Source organism: Sminthopsis crassicaudata, chromosome 2 (genome assembly GCF_048593235.1).
Source record: "Sminthopsis crassicaudata isolate SCR6 chromosome 2, ASM4859323v1, whole genome shotgun sequence".
NCBI classification, from domain to species: domain Eukaryota; kingdom Metazoa; phylum Chordata; class Mammalia; order Dasyuromorphia; family Dasyuridae; genus Sminthopsis; species Sminthopsis crassicaudata.
Window position 1 is genome coordinate 171,529,233 of NC_133618.1, and position 23,761 is coordinate 171,552,993.

Below are 23,761 nucleotides of genomic sequence, written 5' to 3' on the forward strand. Positions count from 1 at the left end.
AAGAGCTTCAGGTCTTGAAGTCTAAATAATGGTTCATTATAAAATGCTAGTTCAGACAAGATTTTAGTTTCAGAATGAGAGGAAAGATAAACTAAATGAAGATATTCAAGTTCAAATCTCTCTTCTGGTCAAACTGAGCTCTTGAAAGTCCTAGGTTTTGTGGTTAGGGAATGCTAATTCAGATGTGTGGATCTAGCCTTCTGATATACTCTACCTACTTTGAAGCAGTACAAAACAGGTTTATTTTGTTAGTAACTTGGTGTCAAACATCAAACAGACCTTGAGATCTTTCTAGAAAGGGTATTGAAGGAATGTAGTCATTATATAGAAATGAGAAAAAATTTTCTTTGAAAAAATAAAAAAAGGTTCTCTTTCACTAGAACTAATTTAATGATCAACTTTGGAGTGGATATTATAACTAGAACGAGTCTCAAATAAGTTCCCCATTTGTTCCCATGACTTTCACAGAAAATCAAGTATCCTTCTGCTTGGAGAGTTTTCAGAACAACAAACAAGCTGTGAAATAAGCAAGACAAGCTCTTTTGTTCCATCATTTTGCATGCATCATTTGTATCATTTTATAAAAATAAACTTCTGTTGGCCTCATTCTCTTTTGAGTATGCCCACTGGCAAAACTGGCGTATTTTCTTACCTTAGATTTATGATCTGATGTTAATGTCTGAATTTTAATTTCAGTTTCTTTCTTCATTTCAAGACAATTACTTCCTCTAAAAAGGAAATATGTGCCAGAAGTTATATTTTTTCCATCCAGTTGGCTTTTGCTAAAAAAGATTTCTAGTGAATACAATATGTCCATCAAACATGAAATGTTATGGCTTATGTGAATAACATTTTTTTCCAGTAATATGTTCACACCTTACAAATATTATTGGTATAATGATCATTCAATTTAACCACTTAAAAATGAGATGCCTTTAGATCCAATGATTCTTCCATTTTTAGGGGTTTGTTATTGTATGTTTCCATTTTGGTTCCTACCTCCCCTTTTCTTCCACTATGCCAATAAAACATTGGACTGAAAACTGGCAAATAAATTGTCAGCCTTGAAATGAATTTTTATTTATATTTCTTTGGTTCTAAAGCCAGTATTTATATTTAAAATGTCTAATAAGGAAAAAAATATAGCATTTTATTTGATATTAGCATAATTTTTCTTCTCTTTCTATTCTGAGAAAAAATGTGATTACAATAATTTATTCCAGTTCCTGCCCTGGCTTGGTCATTTTCTTCTTCCTTAATACTCAGCATTCTTATGTGAACTAACTTTGAAATGATTTTTTTTATTAAATCAATTCCTATTGAAATATCAGTATTGTAATCAAAGTAGGAACCAGATTCAAGGGAAGTAAGTGGGCCAATCCCTTTTAAGATGCATTTACTGATATTTAATACATCATATTAAATCACTGAATACATGTAGTTCTCAATAGCCATCTTGTCACACTTTCAGATTATATTTTTATCATACTTATTTTATTAACATTTTCTTTCTTTTCTACTAGACTATATTTCTTATAAGGACTTATACGCATAAGGACTAAGCATTCTTAGTTATTCTCTTAGTGTCTTACAGTTTCCATGGTAACATTCAATTTTGTAGGATGAATACTTTGGTCCAGGGGTTCTTAATTTTTTTTTTGTCATGGACTCATTTGCCAATCTGATGAAACCTGTAGATATCTTAAAATAATTTTTTTAAAATCATAATTAAAGGAAATCCTAAGTTTCGGTTAGAGGTGAATTTTTCCCATTCAAGTTTATAGGTTTTCTGTAATCTATCCTCAAATTGAAAGGGAGTAGTCCTTAAATCGCAAATTGGGAATCCCTGCTTTAGACTGTCCTTTACATTCTGAATAGACAGTATCTCCTATATTAGAATAAATTAATTGAATTCTAGAAATTGTGATCTCAATTAATTGGAAAATCTTAATCTCTCATTCTCACTATTTCTATTTTTCTGTTTCAAGTGTTTGCTTGCATTTTACCTGGTTCTACACTGCTAAATTTACCTGTCTCTAACTGATGCCATCATCTATCCATTAAGTATATAAAACACATTTAATCAAGAAGCCCATTTGAAGAACTCTTCTTCCCTATTATAGTTAATTGTTCTTGCCTTCTGTTTTCTAGTAAGATTAAAGTTTTCTTAGGTTCCTGAATTTTCTTTTTCCTTGTTCTGATTCACCCACCCCACATTCAGGTGTACTTAATCGAATGCCTTGAGATTAATATACAACATGAGACACAACTGTTGTCTCATAAGCCAACAACTGCAATGCAGCTGGAGGTACCTCCTCTTTGCAATATTCTTCAGTCCCTGTGGTGTTGAGAGTACAGATAGGATACTAAATTAATATGAAATTTTCCATTAATTTTGAAAGATATTTCTGCCTGAAAAATTTCCAGTAATTGAGAAGCTGTCCCTGACCATCATACTTAATAGCTTTGTTAAAAAGGTAAATAGGTGCAGGGTTTATTTATACTATAATTTATCATCAGGTAATTTAATCAGATAGGTATCCAGTTTAGACAATCCAATCCCATATCCCTTATTTTTCTCCTAATAACTTCATTATTATCAAGGTAATTGACTTAATTTTTGACTTCACTAGGTAAGAGCAGCCTACCAATACTTAACACTGTGTAAATTTAGAGTGGGGGGAGGGGGTGTTTAAAGAGTGTTCTATAAAGATAGCATTGAAACTAATTTAGTCTTTTCCATTTCATTCAACAGTGTCTTATTTATTGAGAACATTTTCAAGTGCTTTATTCTCAATTTATGTTGAAAATAAATTCAAATGTCATATTAGAGATAATAATTCCTCCCTCTACCCCCATCCAGATTCAATGATGCAGACTGAAAATAATACACTTAGGGGAATTATTTGCAGACGGAAGCTAAAGGTGGGCTGTGCAGATTAAGCAGTTCTACCATTTCTCTTGAGCAGCTAGGTGGCACAGTAGATGGAGTGCTAGGCCTAGAATCAAGAGTTCCAAATTGGTCCCAGTCACCTAGCATGTTACTTAACCCTGTTTGCCTCAGTTTCTTCATCTGTAAATGAACTGGAGAAAGAAATGGCAAGCAACTCCAATATATTTTCACTCTTGTTTGTTTGTTTATTTTTGCTGAGGCAATTTGGGTTAAGTGACTTGCAGAGTATCACTCAGGTAGGAAGTGTTAAGTGTCTAAAGCCAATGATTTCAGGGCTGGTGTTCTATTCCCTGCACCACCTTAGCTGCTCCACTCCAATATATTTTCCTAGAAAACTCCAAATGGAGTCATGAGTCAGACACCACTGAAAAATGCCCAAACAACAATAAACCAGTTATCTACTAATTAGTACATATTATTAAATTGTTAGAAAGGTAGTATGGACAAGTGGACTCATAACTGAGCTTGTGATTCAGTTGTTGTTGGAGGAAGTTTCCATGCTTATGAAATCACATATTTTTGATATGTATAATCACATACAAAGAAAGTAGCCAAGGAGCAAGTTTTCTAATTGGTAAATCCTAGTATCCATCAAGATAGAACACAATTAATTAATTACAGGTACCTCTAAATAGAAACCATTTACCATTTAATTTTTGTAAATCATAAAACTTTTTGGGATTTAAGTCCTCTAAAGGCAGGGACTGTTTCTTTGTTCTATTTTGTATTTCCTGAGCTGAGCACAGAGTAGGTACTTAAGTCTTGTTAAATTGATGTCATTATATCAAATCTAGGGAATCAGATCTTAAGGAGCAAGTACTCCAATATCAAAAGGTCTTGTAGTGAAGGTAATTATGTTTGTATGACTATAGTTTTCTAGAATCACCCTAAATAACTAAAGGGTTTATCTACTAGAGCTTGAGAGGAAAGCAATGCTTCCATCTCAAAATCTCTATCATCCCTCACTTAAAGGGTTGCAGAAGGTATCCATAGATGGTTGGAGAAGGCAGGGAAGCACAAAAGAAAGTCCAGGAAGAAATAGAGTAATCCTGGAAGTCTGGGATCATCCCACAAGAAGGGAACTTTTTTATTTCCAGTGTTTGTAGCCAAGGTATTTAAAAATGTTAGGAGCTATTATACTGAAGAGGCAGAATTTAAAGCATCTCTAGTGATATCCTCTGTAAAATTTTCTAGGAAAGTCTGTTTACTTCATGATGATTAAATGAGCAAGTATCTTATTTTCAAAGAACAAATTAGCTTTGAGTTTTGATGATTAAAACTGCATAATTGAATATGAACACAATTCATAATTGGATATGAACAGTCCTGCTGCAAAGCCAATAGCCGGCTGGTATGCTAAAAAAAAAAAAAAAAAAAAAAAAAGACTTTTTCTGGGGCAAGATAAAAAAAGCTGGGTTTTTTGAGGAGAAAAGGAGGCAACATTACCCCTTCTTCTTCATTGCTTTTTCTAAGATTTTCTCATGAGATAACTTCTCCTTGTCAAACTGAGCCACAATTTTGTCAACTTGTGTACAGTGTAACTTCTGCATGGTGCTGTGTTCCTACAAAAAGAGCAAAACAATTAGTAACTTGGATTGACAAAGTGACACAAGACCAGCCTGTGAGTGAGGAAAACTCTGGAAATAATCTCCTCCTGTAGAACTGTTGCTGGCCAAGTCTTTCCATTGTCTACCAGGATTTCATTTAACAGAATTAATACCGAAGAAAAACTAGAGTATTACAGGAGATACCTGCATGCAATGAAAGAATCACAGTTACAAAATTTCTGACAATCTTATCATCCAACTCCTATGAGAAGGTATCTCTTCTAATACCTTTAGTTAATATTTTCCTCTTCCAGGTTCCATATATGTAGACATGGGCAGCTATGTGTCACAGTGCATAGAGTACTGGGCCTGGAATCACTAAAACTTAAGTTCAAACCAGCCTAAGAAACTTCCTAGCTGTGTGACATTGGACAAATCCCTTTATCCTGTTTACCTCAGTTTCCTCATCTGTAAAATGACCTGGAGAAGGAAATGGCAAATCATTCCAATATCTTTACCAAGAAAACCCAACTCTTGTGGAGTTTGAAATGACTGAACAATAACAAAACATTTATCTGAAGAAGCTAGGTGGTATAGCAGAGTGATGGGCCTGGAGTTGTGAAGATTAGTATTCACACTGGTCTCAGACACTTCCAGCCAGGAAATTCTGGACAAGTCACTTTACATCTGTTCATTTTAGTTTCCTCCATTGTAAAATGGAGATAATAACAGCACTTTCCAAAGTTGTTTTGCAGAACAAATAAGGTAATATTTGTAAAGCACTTAGCAGAGTGCCTGGTGTATAAGTGAACACTTAAATTCATCCTTCCCTTCTCTTTTCTTTTCCTTTTTTCCTTTTTTTTCTCTCCTTTTTTTTCTTTTCTTTCTTCCCTCCAAGCAATATAGTCTCATCTCTCTTGCCTTTCAGATGTTTGAAGACAGCCATCAGGTGCTTTTATGTTTCTTCTATCTCCTCACTCCCAGTTCCTTTAGCAATACTCTCTTTCCAAGTTGGGTTACCAAGGTTTATTCTTATTTCCTGTTTGTGTAGGAGGCTGAGTAGTTACGGAAATGGAACATCCCACCACTCAGTTGGGGCCATGCAGACTATCATTATCCTCACTAACTGGAAACATGGATTCCAGGTTTCCTCATCACACAATCAGCACAATAGACAAACACATTCCAGTTTGTCTAAATTCCTTTTCAAAAAACGTAGTTCCTGGCACAGAACACATTTATAGAGATATGGGTAGACGAGTGCCTAATAGTGTATCTTCTTATATCATATATTTATTGTTAACCTAGGAAGGGCAGAAGGGATAAATATTTACAATATACCTAAAACAAGGTATGTCCTATTTTTTGTTATTTTTGTATTTTTGGTCAATTAAAATTACTACATCTCTTTCATTGAATTGATCTCACACTCTGCCTCCCTATCTTTCCCCTTCCTCCAGGTCACACGTTAACTAACTCCACTAAGTTCCCAACCCCACTTTTCCTACTTACAACTAACATTTTTAGGGTGTTAAGCCCCTTTCAGGATTTAGCCTACCAGCTAAGGGTATGTCCCAATCTCATAGAATGCTCCCTTTCTACTGGGTAATTGTGAGTTCCACGGAGAAACTTGTCCTTCATATGCTCTCCCACTCTATTTCATATTTACCATTCCCAGTGTCTATGTATCCCTTCATTTTGTCTGTAACCTATTTCCCTACGTAAATCTACTTTTTGCCTAAGAGAATGGCCATTGTGAATTTTTCACGACTGAACCCCGATTTTTGGTGTCTACCATTATCTGATGTCTACATCACCCACAACAAAGAGAATAAGCATTTATTGAGCACCTAATAGTTTCAGGCACTGTGCTAAGTGCTTCATAAATATTATCTCATTTGATCATCACAACAACTTGAGGAGGTGGATGCTATTATGATCCCCATTTTTATAATTGAGGAATCTGAAGCAGAGAAAGGTTTAAGTGACTTGGACAGAGTCAGTTTCCTAAATGTCTGGGTCAGATTTGAACTCAAGACTTACTGATTCCAGACTATATACTGCCCCTTGGTGTGCTTAGTTACCAAACACAATTCCTAGTTATAACTCTGAATATAAAGAGAATCTAGAAGTGATGATCTGGAGGTGACAGAGGATTGTGTTTTATAACTGATTTTGGTGTAATTCATCCTGCTTCATTGCAGCAATGCAATATTTTAACACAAATTGAAAGGGAGACATTCCCTCTTATGAATTTGGCTAATTGTATTTTTTAAGGAATTGCCTTCCTTTTCCAAGCTGTTGACTCTCTTGAATACTCCTTTTTTTCCCTCATTTTTTCTTCTACTTTTTATTTATGCCTTTTAAAGTCTTTTATGAGCACTTCCTTTTTTAAATTAAAGCTTCTTATTTCCAAACATATGCATTGATAATTTTCAACATTCACCCTTGTGTTCCAAAATTTTTCCCTCCTTTCCCCCATCCATTCCTGTAGACAGCAAGTAATGCAATATATGTTAAACATGTGCAATTCTTCTACACCTATTTCCACAATTATCAATCTGCACAAGAAAAATCAGATCAAAAAAGGGGAAAAAGTGAGAAAGAAAACAAAAGGCAAGCAAATAGCAATAAAAAAGTGAAAAAACTAAGTTGTATTTTCTGTTTATTATGTACATATCCTTAGTTCTTCCAGTCCTCTCTCTGGGTGCAGATGGCTCTCTTCATCACACAACCAGCGAAGCTGGCCTGAATCACCTCACAGTTGAAAAGAGCCACTTCCATCAGAACTGATCAATGTGCAATCTTGCGGTTGCTGCATACAGCGATCTCCTGGTCCTGCTCACTTCACTCAGCACCAGATCACGTGAGTCTCCAGGCCTTTCTGAAATCATCCTGTGGATAGTTTCTTATATAACAGTAATATTCCATAACATGCATATACCAACTGAGGGGCAACCATTGTTTCCTGTTTCTTGCCACTAGAAAAATGGCTGCCACAAACATGTTTGCACACACTTGCCCTTTTTTATGATCTTTTTGGAATTCAGGGAGACAACGCTGCTGGATCAGAGGGTATACACAATTTGATAGCTCTTTGAGCATAGTTCCAGATTGCTCTCCAGAATGGTTGGATCCATTCACAACTCCACCAACAATGCATCAGTGTTCCACTTTTCCCACATCCCCTCCAACATTCATCATTACTTTTTACTGTCATCTAAGCCAATCTGAGAGATGTGGTGGTACCTGTGAGCACTTCTAAGAAGCCTCTTTGAGCTTGAAACCAATTTATCTCTTTAATTAATTTAAAATTAACTAAATTAATTTAAATTTAATTAACTTAATTTATCTCACTCTTTTGAGTTTTGTCCTATGCACATTCTGCCCTCGTCTGAGTTTGTGCTTTGGTCTGCTTTCTGTGGTTAATGTTCTTTTCTGTTTCTTGCTTATTTTCTTTCCTTTTCTTTTGGAATTTCCCCTTTTTAAGTTTAAGGTGTAGCTCTGCTCCTGGGCTATAGGGGGCGCTGTCCCAAGTTCTGAGCTTCGGCTTTGAGCACAGGGCCCCCTTGTGTTTGCAGAAAACAGCCTGGTTTCCCAGAATTTGCCTTCTGAGCTGGGACTGGAGGCTGCCCCCTGCTGGGCTCCTCTGCGGAGCCAGATTGAGGGGCTTAGGTGGTGATCTGCTGTGATTAAGACTCTCTCTGGGCTGAACTCCCTTTTCACCCCAATGTCTTGAGACTGGCATTTCTTGGAGTTTTTTCAGTCCACCTTGAGCTGCGGAGGCTCCATTCTGTCAGACAGTTCAGAGGTGTGGTTTCCTGTGGTTTTGGAGGGAACTGGAGAGCTCGGGCAGCTTTCTGGAGGGACTCCGCCATCTTGGCTCCACCCCGGAAGTCCCGCATTCACTCTTGATAATGGAAGGACAACTTTTGGCCAAGGTCTGATTTATCCTAGTATACCTGTCTCCCCTTTACTTTGGAGAAGCAGGGGACTACATTTTCCCGTTAGTTTCTTTCTTTCTTTTTTTTTTAAGGCTGGGGTTAAGTGACTTGCCCAGGGTCACACAGCTAGGATGTGTTAAGTGTCTGAGACCAGATTTGAACTCGGGTCCTCCTGAATTCAAGGCTGGTGCTCTATCCACTTCGCCACGCCACCTAGATGCTCCCCTCTCCCCCTAGTTTCTTTAGTTGTGAAATTTTATCACCTTCTCTGACTAATTTGATTTTCAGTACTTGTTTTCATAGCATCCAAAGGGATTTTTACATCTCTCCAAACAGTTGCTGCTGCATTTTGTATTATAAAAGTTAAACTTTTTCTTCTGCTTTATCCAGAACTTTAGAGTGGGAAGAAGCCTTCAAAAAAAGTCTTTAATATAAAACTGAATTTCCAACAACTGCCAGAGCGGCTTCTTAAGACAAATCTGGGGAGTATTTGTGTTCGGAGCTGACGACCAGGCACAAAAGTTCCGTTTGATGGAAGTCATGTGGGGATGGGAGAGGGAGGGAGGGAGGAAACACACTTTTGTATGAGGAGACTGTCAGCTCCAGCGGGAGTCAACCTAGTTAAGTCAACCTAGTGACTAACTGTATAGAACCAGACAGGGAGGATAATGATACAGTCTTGATGGCCCTAAGAAAAGCTGTAAGTGACTAGTGGGATGTTCCATTTCAGTAACTACTCAGTTCTCCCACACAAACAGGAAATAAGAATAACACTGGTAACCTAACTATGAAACATATTTGAAAGACATATCAGCTAGGTTCTTAAGAAATCTGTGAAAATAAGTCTTTATAAAAAGTTGAAATTAAAATAGAAGTAGTACAAAGGAACCACTTTCCTTTTCACTTTTTTTTTTAATTGGGATGATTATTTTAATTTTATGAACAGAGCTCTTCCTCCTCAAATTACTGCAAGTATAGAAATAAATATTCTTCAAAGTTGGGAGGGGATGTTAATTTATTTTACAAAAATCTTACATTGTTTAACAAAGAATTAATCATTTGATTCCTTTAGATATAAAAAGCAGTTAGATGGCAAGTAGATAGAGTATTGGAGTTGGAAAGATCTCAGTTCAGTTCTTCCCTCAGTCACTTATTAGCTGGGCAACCCTAGAAAGTCACTTCACTGCTTGCCTCAGTTTCTTCATCTATAAAATGAAAATAATGATAGTTCCTATGTCTCAGGGTTCTGAGGATCAAAGGAAAAAAACATATGTAAAGACACTTTGCAAACATTAAAATGTTCTATAAATGCCACCTATTATTTTGATTATTAAAGTTCATTCAGAACATTATCTGTTTCATACAATGAAATGCATCTGTGGCATACAAAGTATCAGAATTCTAGAGATCCATTAGTATCATATTTTACAAAGCACTTTTATGTATATTATTTCCTTACACACACACAGACACACACAAAAACACCCCCCTCCCCCAGGCACAAAAACCCAAGCCAAAACAAAAAACTTCTTCCAGGGTTAATGTAGGGCATATTTGCTCAAGGCTAATATTAGAATCTGATAAGCGTTTAGTTTCCATGGAGTCAGGAAATTTAAATTAGGGAAATGAAAAGAAATTAAATTTAAATCAGAAAAATGAAATTGAAACCTAAGAAATGAAATCTAAAAGGCTGATGTGAAACAAAAGGAAACAAAATTTCTGAAAGAAAGCCATAAATTAGAATAATAAACACATTATGAGAGGTATTTAGGGGTGGGGACAAGATGTAATTAGGGGTGAAGATTTACCCAGCCAATGGAAGAGGGACTTGCATTTTGGGAGAGGGAATAAAAAAACCTTGCTTTTGTAGCCTCCAGTTTAACAAGTTCCTATCCTTATTCCTCTCAGCCCCATTATCTATGAGTGTTTAGGAAGGAGGGAGAATAGAGGCAATGAAATTAAAGGGAAACAGATCTGGTCAAAAGCATACTTTGATTTAGGGAATTTCTTAAGTGAATTTACTCATGAATTAAAGAAAATCAGTTAGAAATATGAAATTTTTGTAATATTTATAGCAATTACTTAACTTGTCATTCCAATGAAAGTTTTGTTCTTACTGATAATTTCTAATTTCATAACTTCTCATATGTCTCCTCTTTTTCATTCATTTAGCCTCACCCTTAATCCAGGACTTCTTTATTTCTCTTTTAGACTCCTGTAATAGTTTTCTGTTGATCTACCTGCTTCAAATCTCTCCCTACTACAATTCATCCTCCATTAAACTAACAAGGTAATTTTTTTTTTCTTCCAGTGGAAATGTGATAGGTGCCATATGCAAAATGAGATTTATACTTTTGGACATGGCCAATGTAAGAATTTTTGTTTGACCATATGTTGTTAAACATATTTGTTTTTTTCTTTTGTATTTGTGAGGGAATGAAATGGGAGAAATTTGTTAATTGTAAGAAAAAGTAAAATATAGGTCTAATGTTATATCTCTTGCTCAAGAAGTTCCACTATATTCTTATTACCTCTAGAAAATACAAATTCCTTTGGTTTTAAAACTGTTTGTAACCTAATCCCTTCCTATTTTTTCCTGACTTCTTAAAACTTACTTCTTTATATGTGCTCTAAGATCCAGCTATACTTCATCTTCCAAATGCATAGCTTTGCATTGGTTGTCCCTAATGCCTTTAAATCATCCCCTCCTACTTTTAATTGTTCCTGGTTTCTTTCAAAACTCAAGTCAAATCCCAATTTCTTCAAGAGAACTTTCTAGTCACTCTAGCTGCTCTTGCCTTCCCTTTCATATTTCCTTCATATGCTTTGAATAGTTCTTGTATTTACCAGGAAATATATGTTGTCTCTCTAATTAGAATATAAACTTCTTAAGGACAAGGGAGTAATTTTGCCTTTCTTTGTGTTCCCAAAACTTAGCAAAATGCCTAGAACATAACAAAAACTTAATAAATGCTTTGGTCACTAGGCAATTTATTTTTAAAAACTGCTCATATTTTTGGAGATGGGATAACTTTATGGCAACTAGACACAGAAACATTACAATGTGAATGAAGTAGAGTTTGGATCAGAAAAACGTGTAAATTTTTAAAAACTATAACACCATATTTGAAATCTCAGTGATGAAATTGAACTGCAAAATCATTATGGCTCCTTCATTTTATTGAAATTTTTGACTTCTCCTCAGACAGTGAGGATGAAGGCAGCCAAAAAACATTCATTAGGCAGAATAGTTAAACAGCTGTGACAATGCTTTGTGCTATCCTGGTTGTATAAGCATTTCTTTCAGGTAGAGAGGCTTATACTTGATAAATCAGACTAAATCTTAACCCCCTAAAATTGTTCTATGTCATTTTAATATCAGCATAAAACAGTGTTTTAATATAAAAAATTGACTCATACACAAAGTTACAAGGAATTTTTGCATTTGGGGCAAATAAAGTAGAAAGAGCTCTGGTACTGGAATGGTTCACATCTTGCCTGAGATGCTTACTTACTATTTGTGATCTTTGGTCTTAGTTTCCTCAATAATATGGTCTGGGCCTTTTGAATATATAGATCTATGATCCTATGACCATAAATATCTCACCTAGGTGGGGTAGCAAATGAAGACAAAGATCAGAGGATAGTTGTTTAGGAATTTAATTTAGTCTTCTACTTGGTAGTGATGAAGTGAATATGGTAACTAGGTGACCATATGGAAGGGTAATTGACAGGAGAAGGCTTTGTGAAATTTAAGTGGACCTTTGTTGCTCTGGGACCTACCTAGATGAATTCCCTTAGCTACTCCCTAAGGCAAGCAGAGAGGAGCATTATCAGGATTATTTTCTAATTTCTTGTCAAATTACTTGCATTGACAAAATCATCATGAGCCCATAATCAGAAGATCAGGTTATAAGGTTATTTTTCTCCTATAAAAGAACCTATTGGTACTCCATTTTTTCACTAACTCCTGTTAGGGTTAGCCTTCTTAGAAATGTCACATTGACTAATTCCCTTTGAAACTTAGCCCCCAGTCAATGGTATAATAAGAAAATCATAGCCTCTTTATTGGAGATGGTTAACTTCTACAATTTCTTTTGAAACACCTCATGACACCAGCTTTAAACCCCAATATATTTTTGGGATTCAAGCCTCAAAGCCCATCATTAACTCCCTGATTTAATTCACTACTATAATTAGGTGTTTTCCTCTATTGTTTATATGTTGCTAGGAAAAAAATGTCAATACCTTCTTAATTTGTCATTGGATCAAAGACTAGTTTCTGTACCCTTCTTGTTTGCTCTAAACTGCTGTTAAAAGTGTAGGTGTCAAATAATGACCAATGACTAACTGGTTGAAATCTAATTCAGTATTATATAAGTGACCAAAAGCTTTTGTAGCAGTTACTTTATACTTCTAGGTAATTTGGGGGACAGAGTCCATAAGTCAATCAGACGGAGAAAAAAATTGTACCTTTGCATGTTTCTTCTTTAAAGAATTTAGCTCTTTTTGTTGTTTCTTTAAGTGTTTTAAATAAGCCTATTGGAGAGAAGGGAGAAAAAAATCAGTTTTTCTATAGCCACCGGCATTGAATCAGATAAAAACCAATCAAACAAACAAAAAAACTCTTAACAACTTTGGATTATATTAACATGTACCTTATAATAAAAATATCAAGCCACTTTACCTTCATTTGTTTTAAGTCTTCTATCCTCACTTGAGGAATAAGTTCAATACCTAAAAAAACATTAGGATATTTTGTTTTTAAAATTAAGCAAAATTAACCATAGTTATGCTATTAACATTTCTGTTACTCTTTATTAAGGACTTAAACATTTATTTTATATTTAGTATGAACATGGAAATGAGCATCTTCTCAATGGAAAACAACTATATGCTTAAGAGAAATAGCCATTTTTATCTTTGCATTCTAAGGCATATTAGTGCTAGTCTACTTGCTTAGGGTACAAAGCAATAACTATAACACAAATTCTTGGAGTCCTGTTCAAATTCATTACCTCATAAAGAACAGAAGCAAAAGATTCCATAAAATTAAATTTGGCATTTTAGCACTGCTTGTTATATATAAGAGAAAAGCCAAGTGAACCAATATATAGCAGGATACTGTAATGGGGACCTAGAATTTCCCAAAGAAATATATCAACTTATCACAGTGTCTTTGTGATGAGCTAGACCAAGTGTTGCCATAGCAACTGCAGCTGGAAGAGATTTCCAAGACAATAGAATTATGTTCTGTTTTCATGTAGATTTTCTTTTGAAGCAAACATTGCTTATTTAATTTTCTGGAGCACTGAATGAAATCAACAAGAAAATTAAAGGGCACTGAATACCATATTTAATTTCTATTCTCAGAAGAGAGAAAAATTGTACCTTGTATGGTTCTTCTTTAAAGAATTTAGCTCTTTGTATTATTTCTTTATGGATTTCAAGTAAGTTTATTGATTTACCGTATCTAATTTCTAGGAAAGTTGCAATAAAAGGCATGTATGATTAGGGATGGTAAAAATAAATCCATAGGTCTAGTTTCTTAGTTTCATTCATTATAAGTAATATTCGTTATTAATGAATAACAATTCATTATTATTTTATTCCTTATAAGAACATAAACATGATTATTATATGCATCTATAGATGATGAACCCTATCATTTGTCCATAATTGGCTTAATGTACCACAGATATACCACTGGTATACTATGACAAGACTAGGTAGGGAAAATATATCTGGCCAGCTGAAATACTTTTTGGCTTTGATATATTAAGTCAAAATAGTTTATCATAAGGAAGTTAGGAGCATGTTACTGACAGCAAAAGCCCCATTTTACTCAAGCTTACTTTTTGGGTGCCAGGAATGCTTTACAACCACTTTTCTATCACTACTAATAAAAAATCCTCCTTTTTTGCAGTCCATGCTATTTATTTTTATAACCTAAATTTCAGTTGGATAGAATGCTGGGTTGAGTGGACTACCTATTTGCCTCCTTCTGGCAGTTTTTCTGCTATTAATTCTGTAAAACGCTGATTAAAAGGAACCTCCCAAGCAGAGCCCTTAATTACAGGAAGTTAGTTTTTTTATACTAAGCTTTAAGGATAAGCAACAAATAATTTAAAAAGCAAAGCTGATAAAGAGTATTTAAAACAACACACACACACACACACACACACACACACACACCCCTTTCAATGTAGATCCTGGGATAAATATATATAGGTTCAGGGCCACTCTCCTGGCAGAAATCATGTACTTGCTAATTGTGTGTCCTTGATCAGTGTATGCTCAGTTTTCTCAATGGTAAAATGGCAATTATAATTGTACTTACTGTCTATAGTTATGAGAATCAAATGAGATAATATTTGTAAACTATTTATCATAATATCTGCATAAGTGGGTACTTAATAAATACTTGTTTTCTCTCCCTCTCCAAATACTTCCATATTCTTCTCTAATACTATAGAAATATACAATAGTAACATCATTTTGAATGATGGTTTTTAGATCCTTCAAATTCCTCAGTCATAAAACAAAGAATTGGTAATGCTTTCTTTGCTCTACTTACTGAAACAGACTCATACAACAAGAGAGATTTTCCAGTGCTAATGTGGAAGAAAGGGTCTTTCTTAGCTAATTGAATTTTCTTGTGTCACACAGAATAACAGGTATGACTTTTTAAGGTTACAGGTTAAGGTTTATGTTCTTATGAATGTAGGTGTTAAAAGCAAGTTGTAATCCTTCAAATGATAATTTGAGAATTGTGTAGGATTTCTTTTTCCTACTTTCTTATCTTGGAAACTTATAAAAGCTCAGTGAAGTTTGTAAACCTAATGCTACTCTGCCATGTATCTATATTATCAAAGCAGTATTTTCTAATTCCTACTATTAAAAAATGTGACATTGATACAGATAAAAAGCGCTCTTGTATTAACTGACATATGAGTCTCTCCTTACTAGCTCTCGTTCTAATAGAAGCAACTTTTCTTCTCCTTCACTCAAAGAAGATCCAGGGGCTATTTTGTGCCCATTGTTTAACTATGACCACTAAACGAATTCTTCTTTTCTGAAGTCCATGCCATTTAGTTATACAAAGTGTTACAAAAACCTTCATGTACTTTTAAGCTTTTTAAAGCTATCAAGAACTTAAAAGTACACAAAGACTTTTGGAATACCATGTATAACTGCACATTTTTGTCATAATGTATTCATCTCTGGGCTATCTTCTCATTCCATCTCTCAACATATAATCTCCCTTCCAAAAACACAATTTCTTCCTATGTTACCATTTTTTTGGGGGGGGGGGTCATTAATCTTATTCATCCTGGCTAAAACTTTTGTACCTTCTTTTATATTTCATTTATTGTCTATATTCAATTGTTCACTGTCTTGTTGATTTTTGAATGTCTCTCATATTCACTCTTTCCTTTCCATTGTTCTTATGTTCATTCAACTTGGGCTCCTTATTATCTCTTGCCTATAGTCTAATGCAAATGTTGCCTGACTGGAGGAATTTACCAAAAAACTCAAAACTCCCTAACCTGACCTTCAATTCCTTCCTGCCTTCCCATTTCTGACTTCAAACCAGGAAATGAAGCTAATCTTTATTTTTAGCCTTTTAAAATATTTTATTGTTATATCTTGCAAAGACTCTCTTTTCATTTAGCCAAGATTACAAAGGTTGCTCATGAGTAGAACTTTATAACAAATTTCTCTTTTGTAGGTTCACAAATAGCATGATACTATGGGAAGAGTATTGGATTTATAGTCAAGAGTTCAAATTCCAGTTTGTACTTTGAGTGTGACTCTGGGCAAGGTACTAACTCTCAATTAGCTTCAGTCTCATATGATTCTGTCACCTATAAAGGATAAACATTGATTAAAGAACTCATTTAGAAAGGTCACTCTAGGTTTCAGAACAAAAAGTTTTTCAAGAGAAAACTGGATATGTCTAGAAATCTTCAGAGAATGGCAGAAGGAGAGGGTAGATTAGTGAGCCATATCTACTCTCAGGGTTACACTAGTGATTGGGGAGCCTTAGTACAAAGTTCACTAACATACATTGAGTAATGGTCTGATTGTTAAAGAGACAAATGAGTCTGGAGCATTTTGAAGAGTTGTGAGTGTAACTAGCATGGAAAGAATAAAGTCAACATAACTATGTTGAACCAAACGTTATTCACATTAAGAACAAAGAAAATTAACCACTAATGCCAATTCCAAATTGGAATAAATATATGTGTATCTTGTAATCTTGTAAATCCTGAAATCCAGTAAAATGACAAAATAAGTGTCTCTAAGACAATATAGCAGTACTCTTCAGAAATAGCCATCAAAAGCAGCCAGAATGATTTCATCTTACCTTTTTTTCCTTCCACTCCTGCTCCGAGGCCAGAGGTGGTAGCTGGTCTGAGTTCAGAGCTGCTCTGAGGAGTCACATTGGCTTTAGCATTATTGGCTTTTCCTTTCTTGTCATTCTTGGAAGTGTCATTTGGCACATCAGCTATATCACTCTGAAATATATGCATTTTTATTTGCCCCTTAATAATCACACTTCAAGCTTAAATATATCAATAAGATGTCATATCATCTGATTCAACAGAAATTTATTAAGTACTTTATATGTTCAAATCATTGTTCTGTGTCCTGAATACCCACAGACAAAACCTCTCTTCCCCCTTGAAAAAAAGGTAACAATCCCTGTACTCAAGATTACATTCTACTATAGGTTGAAAAGTGAGAAGAGGAAAAAAAGGGGACAACAAAGCATAAAAAGGATTATGATTCAGATCTTTGTTTCAAACTTTTTTATCTCAGCAAAATTTTTAAAAATTACTGTAGACCACCCAAAGAGCTGTTGCTTATATAGATTATCTCTAGTGACAGTTATTGCATTTTATGATAAAGTGTCTTAGTAAAATTCTGAAAATATATTGGACCTTAAAGAATTTCCTGAAATCAGCTTATGCCTCAAACCTAAGTTCAAACCTCATCTTTGAAGATAACCTTTAGGGGTCCCCAGACCACACTTTGGTAATTACTAATTTTGAGCTTGAAAGACTTTTAGAGGCCACCAATGCAATTTTGTTATTTTTTAAGATGACACATAGAGAAATAAAGAGGACTTGTCCAAGGCCAGAGGGATATGAGTATTAACCCTAGATAACTATGATTCCAAATCTAGTGCCTAATCTATTGTATAAGGGATTCTGGGAGAAGTGCTGTATATGAATTTAAGAATACCAGGTTTAAATCCCACCTCTCATATTTATGATCTATATAATTATGGAAAAATCTAACCATTCCATGCCTCAGTTTCTCCATCTGCAAAAATGGGTATAACCCCTGTAGTATTTGACTCTTGGTGTTTTTAAGAAAGCTCAAACAAAATAATGGATGAAAACTCTTTGAAATCTTGAATACTGATATATTTACTGTCTGCTATGGTTTGGTCTGTTTCAGTTAAAAGAAACATTAATGTATGGGAAAGAGAAAATGGTGTGAGAAGGGTAAAGAAATGAAGAAATGTAATTTTAGTTGTTATTAAACAGAATGCTCTGATTATACATTTTATGTATCACATGAAAATATTTTTTAAAACTATAATAGATGTTTCTTACTTCATAATGTAGCAATTCAGATTAGAAAAGATCCTTTAAAAGGACAAAGAAGAAAGATGGACAATTATCCATGTAAGAGCCTGTTAATATAATGGCATGAATTTTTGAAAATGAGTGACTCCAGATGTGAATTAAGCTACTAATTTTCCAGGTTTGTATGATTCAACTTAATAAAGGGTATCAGAAGAATGAAAACTACTTAAAGTTCAGGGCTACTTTTCATATCTCCACTGTGTAGTATAGTGCCTTGCACAAAGATACTTAAATGTTTGTTAAATTGAGATGAACCAAATATTTTTTTAAGAAAGCATGGGTGCACAACATATGCTTGATTGTTGATTCATGTAAAAGACACCAAAAATATTTCTTTTCCTAAAAAGGTTGATATACCTTCAAAAGTCCCAGACATAAGCCCAAATATATAAATTATCTTAAGGGTTCCAGTTCAGCGTGTGAATTTAATGTATGCTTTACTCTATGTATTGTGTCAATATTCTTTAACAAGGTCATAAATTCTGTTATGTTAATAATTAATACTTACAGTTTCAATACCCATTGCTCTCATTTGATCTGCTCTCTTTTCCATTACAGAAAGAAATTTTTTTGGGTCTGACAAAGCATCCACAATGTCTGTAAGAAATAAACTCATCTTAAGAAAAGAAAAAATCTTAAGATTTTTCATAATCATGCAAGTCAGTTTGAAAAAAGAGTTTTCATCATGAATCTGTATGATTATTTATTTCATGTGATTGTTCCTATTATAAATCTTATCAAGGTTATAAGAACTTATAATATACACCAAGAAACAAGAAAAAGGAAGGGAAAAATCTCCTTAATGATTCTCTACACCTTTTCCCAAACATTTAATTTAATTTTGAAGTTTAATTTTATGATGTATTAACAATGAACATTTCTTCTATTATTTTCTTTCTTATAATCTGCATTTAAAAATATTAATAACAACCTATATTTCACATGGCATTCCCTGAAGTATTAATATACTTTTAAATACACAATTTTCAACTGTTAACAAAAGCAACATATAACTTCTCCAATTTTAAATTATTTTTAGGAATTTGTGACTTTTCTGTCCTAACTTTCAGGAATTAACACCTTACTTATGATGTTTTTTTAAACATTTTTATTTCAAGAGGAAACCTTACCAATAATGGGAATTGTAACTAAAATGGTACTAAAATATGTTGAAGATATCCACAGAATTTTAAATAAGTTGACTCAGTTCCCAATGTCCTAATATAGGATCATATAGAAGAATCAGAATTTTAAATATTTTCAACTCATACCTAACATGAGTATACCATATATCCAACAAGTACTCAGCCAGCCTTTGCTTGTGTAAATCTATTGAGGAGGAACCTTTGATATAATAGGAGGAACCTATTGATAGCCTATTCTATTTTATAAAGTTTTGAATATTAGAAAGTTTTCCCTTACATTGACCCTAAATCTTATTCTCCATCACTTTGGCATACCTCTGGAGCCAAATTGTTGTTTGTCCTTCATTTTTGAAAAGGACTAATGACATTATGGGGCAATTGCTTGATTTATTCATGAATTTAAGCAAGACAGAGTTTCACATAATCACCAGCCTCATTCTTTCTTCTGAAAAGTCCAGGGGCAAAACAAAAGTCAACATGACTGGTGATAACTCAAAATGCAGTGGATGAACGTGGTGTCTTCAATATCAAGCTCTAAGTGCTCCAGATGCCTCTCAGAACAAAATTGTTCTCATCTACCCATTTTGCCAAGAAATGTGCCTCTGGAGCCAGTAAGAACAAGTATAATCAATCCTTTCTAACCTTCTTGGGTGTAGGTCCCATTTCCAATTTATATTTGAGGAATCTAAGGCAAAAATGATTCTGCTATTGGGGTTAAACTCCTGCTTTATAGCTTTTCCATGGTAATGGAATTGAGTTCAAATTGCTTATAAGAAAGACATATACAGAGTGCCTCTCTTCCTCTCATTCAGGTCTCTCTAACATGTACTTGGGTCCAAGTTTCAAAGTATTCTTTTTGAGGTCAAGCTTTCTATAATCTATATAATTCAAACTGGTGTCTCTTGTTAATAATTTTGAATCATTAATGTATGGTGATGTTTTATATAAATTTCTCATCTTTAATAATTTATATCCTAGTCCTAAGAACACACTTTTATTTCAAGAAATGGATAAATAAAATTCAATTCCTTATGGGATTATTTTGTCCAAATCCTGTACTATTAGATATACAAATGTGGAAATAGTTCTCAGTCTTTTGAAGCTTATATTCTCATGAAGGAAATAACATATTAGGGACATGGAGGCTAAGGAATGAGCTTTTGATTTGCAAAGTTATAAGAATAGTGAAGGGAGACATAGGGGAGTAGAATATTGATACATTCTTTCTAGTATAAATGCCTGAGTTGATTTGATTATCAAGAATGCAAAATGCACAACAGTTTTTCAAAGGAAGATGCTTTTGCAAGGACAGGTCATTTCCAATAGGAAATTTAAAATTTTTAACAATGTAAAACTTCTTTCTTTTCTTGATTTTGGAAAATATCTCAAGTTGTTAAACAGTGCAAATTATATGCTTAATAGCTATGAATTTTTGAACATTAATGGGTGCTATATTTATGTATCTACATTACTTATGTTGTGTTCTCTGAACACATAGAATCTGTCTGTCTGTCTGTCTGTCTGTCTGTCTCTCTCTCTCTCTCTCTGTCTCTCTCTCTCTCTCTGTGTCTCTCTCTCTCTCTCTCTCTTTTTTTTTTTTTTTTTTTTTGTAAATCTTGTAGGTTCAAGAACAGTGCCCTATACAGAAATGTTTAGGATGAATACATGAATAAAAGAATTACGTCAATCAAAAGTCTGTGATTTTTTTGTGTGTGGGAACTCCTTCCCCCAAAGCAGAGCCTTCTATAAATTAGTAGACAAGTGTTACAGAACTGTAGAAGACTGCATGAAGGGCCATTGGTATTACAGCTGGTAAATAATAGAGATAACAATTTAACCTATATTTTTGTGAATCTCAGTTAATCACTTGATCCACTATGCTACCTTTCTATTACTCAATTAATCAAAAAATAACTTAATGAAAATGAAAACTTTAAAATGAGAAAATTATCTAAGATGCAATACAGATTTTCCAGGGAATCAAACAACTAAAATAATTTAAAAATATTTTTATTAAAATTATTTTATTAAAAAGTATTTTATTAAAATTTAGATTTTAACTAATCCCATTTGTTAGTGTGGATTATTTGCATTAGACATAAACTCCTTGGGAACAGGGACTGCCTATTGTCCCTATTGTATCCTTCCTACAAGTCCCTTGCATATAATAGAAACTCAATAAATGTTTATTGATTGGTTATTTGATTGATTGATATTGGTAATGATTTAGGAAATACTGATTATATAATCAGGTAGTTTCCTTGATATTTTGATACAGCATTATTAAGGACAGAAGTCATACTGTGCTAGCTAAGTTATAAGGTATAAAGTCCTAAAAAATAATAGCAACTACTTAAATAGTTCTTAAGGTTTACAAAAGAAGTTTATACACATTATCCCATGTAAGCCTTGTGACAATTGTGAGATGAGTTATAATTATCTCCATTTACAGATGGGAAAAATGAGGTTATAAAGTTATCAGGTGAGGGAGAATTTGAACTTAGACATTCCTAACCATTATGCCATCTATCTGTCTCTAAATACAAGTTATTCACCAACATTTTTGCTTTGAAGACAGGATAACTGCCATCTAATGGCATTCCCAAGACCACATAATAAATCTATAGAACTGAGTCCCTGGCTTCATTTTAGGATCATAGATGAAGAATTGGAAGGAACTTCAGAGATCAACCAGTACCAATGTCCTATTTAGCAGATGAGGAAAATGAAACTCAGATAAATTAGATGGCTTGTCCAGAGCCACAGAGTTAAGAAGCAACATAATCAAGATTCAAACCTATGTCCTATCAATCAAAATTCACTGTGCTATGCTGCTCTCTATGCTCTGTCCATTTATCTATGCTATATGGATTTTAAATAGTCCATAAGTTGCCCTGGGTAACTCCATGGATTATTTTATGTCATTAAATAGGGTGTTAAAATTTTTCAATTTTCTGCCATCTTCTTTGTGGCATCTAGACATAACTAAAATGACTGGATTCAATTAAGTACTGCAGATGTATTCATTAATTAGATACACATTATTATTTAAATTTCCTCTCAATTACCAGTATTATGATTTCTGTGAACTGAGGAGTTAGACTACCAGGTCCTGAAATTTTGTGATTATTTTTATGTATACATAAGATTGCTGCTTCACTATTCTCTTAGCAGATACAAATTTTATTAATTTCCAAAATATCTTAGACACTGATTATGGATCTTTTCCTAAAAGTCCAAAATAGCTAAAAAAAGAAAAAAAGAAAAAGCTGGATCAACAAGTCCTTAGACTTTAGGAAATAAAATTTCAAAAGTTAAATAAAATAAATAATTGCCTTTTTCCCACATCCTGACACTCTAGAGGAGATGGCAGGTTAAGAGAGAAAGCTTTATCAAATGAAATCAGCATGATCTATCCAAAAAAGATCGAAATGTGGAAGAAAATAGAACTATATATCTAAAGAGAATGATGTAATACATTGGGAATTATCTGAGTTCAGAATTTAAAAGTTTCATGTCTGAAAAGATCATAGAGCTATGTTCCAAAAGAAGGGAGAAATAATTTTAGAAACTGGTGAACCTGCTAGTCATTTAGCACAAAAATCTAGAATGGATTAGTGCAGGATGACTGTGGTCATATGGGCTGGAGAACCAGAAGAGATTAGTGTCCTGAAAACTTCAGAATACATGAAGAGAATGATCAACAATGTTCAAGGCTTATGGAGAAGAATAAAAGAGGATTGAGAAAGGGCCATTAGATTTGGTAATTAAGAGATTACTATTACCTTTGGACTCAGCAGGTTCAGATGAATGATAAAGATCAGTTAAGAAGAAAATAGGAGATAAAACAACCTACCCTGCAGGGTTATTGAGAGAATAAATTGAGACTATATTTTTAAAAGTATTTGGCCCAGTGACAAGCACACAGTAGGAATTTAATGAATGCTTGTCCCTTTCTTTTCCTCCCTAGAGCTATAAATGTGCATTGGTAGATGATAGTCAGATCCTGAAGATAGAGTTTTGCACAGCTAACAGGCTGGTGAGTCTCCTCTATAATTTGCTAGTCTGCTTTTTCCATCAGCCCTGGATCTAGGGTCCTGTGATTTGGACTTTGCCAAGTGTGATGTGATTTAGAAACTGATGGGATTTGTGGTCCTTTGCTAGTTACTAATCTCAGTACTTAGAAGAAATAACTAGTTAAAATAAGCTATTAAATATGTTGTCAGTGTGCACACCTAGGACTGTGTCCTCCACTAGCCACTGTGAACATCTGAGAAGAAAAATCTACTCCTTTCTTGCATAAGTTTAAATGTTGTTAATGTGCATACAAACTAGATAGGTGGTTGATTAGGTCTATTCCCTAAAAGATTAAAGGAGGAAAATATACTAATGTAAAAAAATGTCTATAGCAGTTCTTCTTGTGGTAATTGAGTGTGTATTCACCATTTGGGAAATGGTTGAACAAATCATGGTGTCTAAATGTGATGGAATATCAGTGTGCCAGAAGAAA

General features: G+C 34.0%; 1 protein-coding gene across 11 annotated transcripts in view; it reads right to left on the reverse strand.

Annotated features, from left to right (window-relative positions):
* PLCB4 (phospholipase C beta 4) overlaps positions 1-23,761 on the reverse strand; it is a 461,856-nt gene that overhangs the window by 17,185 nt on the left and 420,910 nt on the right. For all 11 annotated transcript variants that reach the window (XM_074287886.1, XM_074287884.1, XM_074287887.1 and 8 more), the window contains 6 exons: positions 18,615-18,703; positions 16,816-16,966; positions 13,132-13,181; positions 12,918-12,983; positions 4,400-4,515; positions 653-728 (listed from right to left, as the gene is read on the reverse strand). In XM_074287886.1, the coding sequence (XP_074143987.1) occupies positions 653-728; positions 4,400-4,515; positions 12,918-12,983; positions 13,132-13,181; positions 16,816-16,966; positions 18,615-18,703 (548 nt within the window). The remainder of the gene's footprint in view (positions 1-652; positions 729-4,399; positions 4,516-12,917; positions 12,984-13,131; positions 13,182-16,815; positions 16,967-18,614; positions 18,704-23,761) is intronic.